This window comes from Poecilia formosa, unplaced genomic scaffold, assembly GCF_000485575.1.
Source record: "Poecilia formosa unplaced genomic scaffold, Poecilia_formosa-5.1.2 Scaffold19, whole genome shotgun sequence".
Taxonomy (NCBI): Eukaryota; Metazoa; Chordata; class Actinopteri; order Cyprinodontiformes; family Poeciliidae; genus Poecilia; species Poecilia formosa.
In genome coordinates, this window is record NW_006799958.1 from 2,820,336 (window position 1) to 2,825,519 (window position 5,184).

At 41.1% G+C, this 5,184-nt stretch overlaps 1 protein-coding gene across 1 annotated transcript; it reads right to left on the minus strand.

The window, feature by feature from the left end:
• Positions 1-2,567: 2,567 nt before the first annotated feature.
• LOC103134800 (oligodendrocyte transcription factor 2-like) lies at positions 2,568-4,113 on the minus strand. The gene is made up of 2 exons (XM_007547250.2): positions 4,004-4,113; positions 2,568-3,708 (listed from the first exon to the last, which is right to left on the minus strand). Exon 2 carries the CDS (start codon positions 3,684-3,686, stop codon positions 2,865-2,867), a length of 822 nt encoding a protein of 273 aa, XP_007547312.1. The 5' UTR covers positions 3,687-3,708; positions 4,004-4,113; the 3' UTR covers positions 2,568-2,864.
• Between the last annotated feature and the right edge of the window lie 1,071 nt (positions 4,114-5,184).

A 5,184-nucleotide genomic window follows, 5' to 3' on the forward strand; every position in this document is an offset into this window, starting at 1 on the left:
ATGCGTTCATGTTTGAGGTTGCAACTTGAAAACCCCAAAAGTTGTCTCTATTGGTGCCTTTAACAAAGGTTTTTTGTTCTCTTTTTTCAGGGAGTTTCCCCAAAATACACATAAATTGCTTTGTGCAGGTTTCAATTTTTCCAAAACCTGGCTAAATAAGGTCATTAATTTCCATAAGTACTGTATAATGTTTTGCCTGTCCTCAGGAAATTTAAGGTCATACTTGGCATCTTTTGACTGTCTTGACAACATCGTGTGCAGAATGAGAGATTAATTTAGCTCAGACTAACGTCTCAATGAATATTATCTTCAAAAGCATAAGTCAGACTGATGTCTGTAAAGTACAATCTGATTTCTAGGTGGTTCATGTTGCTACATCGTCCTCTTGTTACCCATCAGTCTATCATGTAACACATTGCTTTCATAGATGGTGCTGTATTAGATCTTTTTCAACAGCACTTACAATTTCTTACCTGTTTTTTTTTTCCATATGACATATATGAAACATCTTGTGTAATGTTCCAGGTTAAGAAATACTAAATTGGCTGCTTAGTTGCACAGTGAGTTGTGTACTATTTGATCTTTTGTAAAATAAAACTCTGGATTTTGACTTAAGGTTTAAATAATGACACTTGTGTAACTCACCCAGCAGCTGACATCAGATTTGTTTTGGACATTTCCTTAATCCTGTTAAAGATAAAAAATAAAATAAAATAAACAGAGTAAGAGTTTGTCTAAATCAAATTTTTCTATCTGATTTATTAGCCACCTTGACCATCAAATATATTTTTACTTTACATTTTGTAAGAAAACACAAAAATGTTTCAGTTAAAGCACAAGAAGAGTTAAAACATTAAAATCTTGGCTAATGCTGCAGGAGAAACACAGTAAATACTAAAATAATCGTCTGACTCCCTTCTGGTTGTAATGCCTGCTGGCTCACAGACTGTTGCACAAAGCAAAGCCATCATAAATGTCATCTGAAGAACGTTTCTTTTTTTAATGATATAAAACTCAAAAGTTAGATGAGCTAGACGAGTAAACAGGCTGTAGATTAGGTCTAATTCACACCTTCTGTTTAGTTTGAGACGGCTGTCATTGGCTCTCATTTTTAAAAAGCAGAGTTGCTGAAATCAGACATATGATAAATAGATGTCGTTTCTCAACTTGCTCCTTTTGTTTTCGCAGACTTTACTCCTCGCCTGTGCTTGTTGCATCTCACCGAAACGACCTCTCTCCCTCTCTCCCTCTCTCAAACGTCCTACAAAAAACCATGAAGGACTTTGAATAATTCAATTCCACTAATGAGACGAATAAACAAATCCGTGCATGAATATTCAGGGATCGAGTTCGTATCGTTCCAGCTTCAAAAGCTTTTGGAAAATATTGCTACAGCATGCACAATCTGCTCTGCAGCTGCTTGATTTTCCTAAAGTCTAAACGGCTTTTGTTTATTACTGGCCTGTCAGTGCCAACAGAAGCATTCGGTGCCTTTGTAATTTGTTAGCAGGACGACTCTGGGTGCTGTTTTCACATTCTTAGAAAACAAATAATAAAAAAAAAAGAAACTGGTTTCCTTTTGATGGTTTTGCTTATTGGTGTGAGGCTTTTGTAACAGGAAAGTTATTTTGTTCTTAGTATTGAAATGTCTACGTCACAAGTTCTGAACAAGTTTACTTGATCAGGATCTTAAAAAAAATGCCCACCTTTGGCTAATATGGGGCCAAAGAGTTTATTTACCAATGACAATTGCATAGTAATAAAGAAAACAATATATCACCATATATTAACTTAATACAGGAGTATAATTTTTTTGTCATATTCTAATTCAAACTTTAAAACAGTTCTTCACTTTTTAAAATCAGGTGTTTTTTTAAAATAAATAATAATAAAGTTAACTACAAATGTTTTTTAGTTTTCCTAAATCCGTTTTTTTTCTTTATCTTTTAAGATAACAGTCAATTTGACTCTAAATTACCTATTGACTTGATAAGATTAGTTTTTTGACTCCACATGTTTTGACATGTAAAAATGTCCCATATTGATTTATAAAAAATTTTTTCCAGATTTTATTATTGACATAGAAATAATATAGGAAATACAATGCAAAAGCAAAAGAAAGCACTAAAATATAACAGTAATAAATGGGGCGGGGGAAGGACAAAAATCACCAAGATTTTAACGATTTTTCATTTATTTATTTATTTATTAATTGTCTTTTCTTTTTTTTTTCTTAACATTTCAAAACCCCAATGGAACAAGAGTCATTTGAAATTTCCACCCAAATAAGTAAATAAATATTTCCATTTATTCTTTTTTGTTTTACATTTAAAAAAATAAACAAGTGGTCACTGATTAAGTCGGGCAGTGGAGAGAAAAGCGTTGAACAAAGACGGATAAAATGAATGAAGCAGGTGCAACATGTAAGGAACAGACAAGGGAATCTTCCCGCACAGTAACAAGACTCTAATATATATAACATCTGCAGCTATTTAAAGACAATAATCCATCTACATATTTACACTTACAAACTGCGACTTGTTGCTTTTAACTTAGGATTTTTTTTTTCTGGACGGAAGAATATCTAAAGAAAAAGAAGAAAAAAAAAAGAAAACTGGGCCCTAGAGGTTTTTTTATGCTGTAGGAGCTCTGTGCATAACTATCCGTCACATATGAGATTAATTACAATAAAACACTAAGTTAGTTGCAAAATCTGCAAAACCCGAGGAGGAAAGAAATCAATGCATTGGTTCGAGGTCTCAGTAATGCAGAGGATTCAGCAACAGAGATAAATAAAATGTGTGTAGATGGGGGAGCAAAGTCTGTACAACCCCATTTGGAAAAAAGTTCAGCTGAGTTCAGAGTCACTTGGAGTCGCTTGCCAGCCTCGGCATGGTCACGGAGCTCATGCTGGACACATGCGGAGGCGGGACTTGGCACATGCTGCACGGACAGGGCATCCCGGTGCCGACGCCCCAGTGCTGGAAGCTGCTGCCCAGGGGCCCCGCGCCTGCGGTGGGCGCTTTCAGGAGTCCGTGATGGGGTCTGACCGACGTGACGGCGGAAATCCCGGGAGCGGAGAGGGAGGCGGTGGAGACGGCGGGCGGGGGGAGGAGCGGGTGGTGCACCGCCGGGTGCGAAGCGTGGGAAGCCGCCGGGTGTCCCGGCACGGGCCCCGCGTGAGTCATAGTCCCACAAGTCGACGGGTGGAAGCCGCCGTGGTGCCCGCTGCTGCCGTAGATCTCACTAACCAGCCGCTTCATCTCTTCCAGGGAGTTGCTCAGCATCAGGATGTAGTTTCTCGCCAAGAGCAGGGTGGCGATTTTGGAGAGCTTGCGCACCGACGGTCCGTGCGCGTAGGGCATAACCTCCCGCAGCCCGTCCATGGCCACGTTCAGGTCGTGCATCCGTTTCCTCTCACGGCTGTTGATCTTCAAGCGGATGGCCTGGAGCTCGTTCTCCGACAGCAGCTTGCGGTCCTTCTTGGACGCCATGCGCAGCGCCAGCGCCTCCTCATCGGCGGCGGAGAGGCCGCGCAGACCGGGGATCTCCGACGGGGAGTCGCTCTGCGTGGAGGACACGGCGCCCGAGAAGCCGTGCACGGACTTTTTCAGGGTGGACATGAAGATGTCGTCCACCTCCGGGGAGGACGGTCTGCTTGACACTCGGCTTGTGTCTGAGTCCATGGTCCAGGTCCTGCGCGATGCTCTGAGAAGAGAGAAACTTTTCAGTAACTGGACTCCAAAACGGAGAGTGTTTGTTACACATTCTATTTCTATATAAATATATATATATATATAATGAATAACATAAATAGCCCTAAATTAAAAAAAGAAATCCTGAAATATTTAAATCAACAATCCGTGTTGTGTAGGCCTCTGTTTATGTCTTTACATGCCACTCCACCGGGCGTACGCATGAAATAAATCAATACTGCTTCCTCTACATAACAATAACAATAACACTCAGCATGTTTACGCATACAATGAAATAAAACACCTACCAGGTTTATCCAAGCGCAATGACGGTGAGAATCCGCAGTCAGATCCACCTGTTACTCCAAATCGCATCTGACAGCCCATCAGGCGCGCATGCGAGCGGCCGCGGGCTTTTATAGCGGGGCTGGGGCGAGCAGAGGCCGGGTCACCGGGACAACGCCGTTTCTGTCCCGGCGGCCTCCCCGCGACCAATCAGAGGCGGGCAGGCGGGAGGGTGGGGAAGACGACGGGGTGCGTTAGCCTGATGTAATTACCAACACAGAGCCTCAGTATTAAGTGAAATCTGACACACTCCTGGCAACACATGGCCCGCTACTGTTAAAATATTTATTATTATTTTTATTATTAATGTTATTACAAACTTACAGAATAAGAGCCATTAGCATTTCATAGCTATATTTTGTTTTATTTGACATTATTAATTCAGAGCCTCATAAAAAGAACTAAAATAAGAAAATGTAAAATATTTTTTCAGAGCAATTACTTGTGGTAAAATTATGCAAATTTAAATTGCTTGAATAATTAATATTTGTATTTCTTTTTAATTTGAACTCAAATGTAAACTAGCCTTTCATAAATTTGATTCCTGATTAAAACAGCTTTTTTTTCTGTTTCTGTTACAAGATTTTATTAATGTATTTTTTTTTCTAATCGACCCTTACAACAGATAATCAACCAATCAACGCCTAATAAGCATCATAGCTTGTTTCCAGCTTGCAGGCCTGGACCTGATATGCTGTTTTCCGTTTTCGTTTGCCCGCCGTCGGGCCGCGGCATCTGCTGTCGAGGAGCATCTTTAAACGTTAATTAATGAAGTGTGCAAAACTGTCTTTAACCGTTATGATCCGCAAGATTTCAATTAGTGGCGCTGTGTTTTGGGGGGGAACAGCAGAGTGTGGCCCTCCGCTGCTGCTGCTGCTGCTGGTGCGGGAGGGAGGGAGCCCAGCTTGGCTCTGACATAAGGGCCCGGCCCGGTGCTCTGCTCTCAGACACGCTAACTGGAACTGACAGCAGCATTGTCCCGAAAATGCGACAGGTATTGTGTGCAGTCGGACGCAATCAGCGCTAATTGCCTCGACAAGTTTATGTTTCCAGAACCCTTCTCCTATACATATAAATAGAAAATGTGGGGGTCTGCATTGAAGTCGGTCGTCGGCTTTAATAGTACACCCTTTCCTTTCAATTC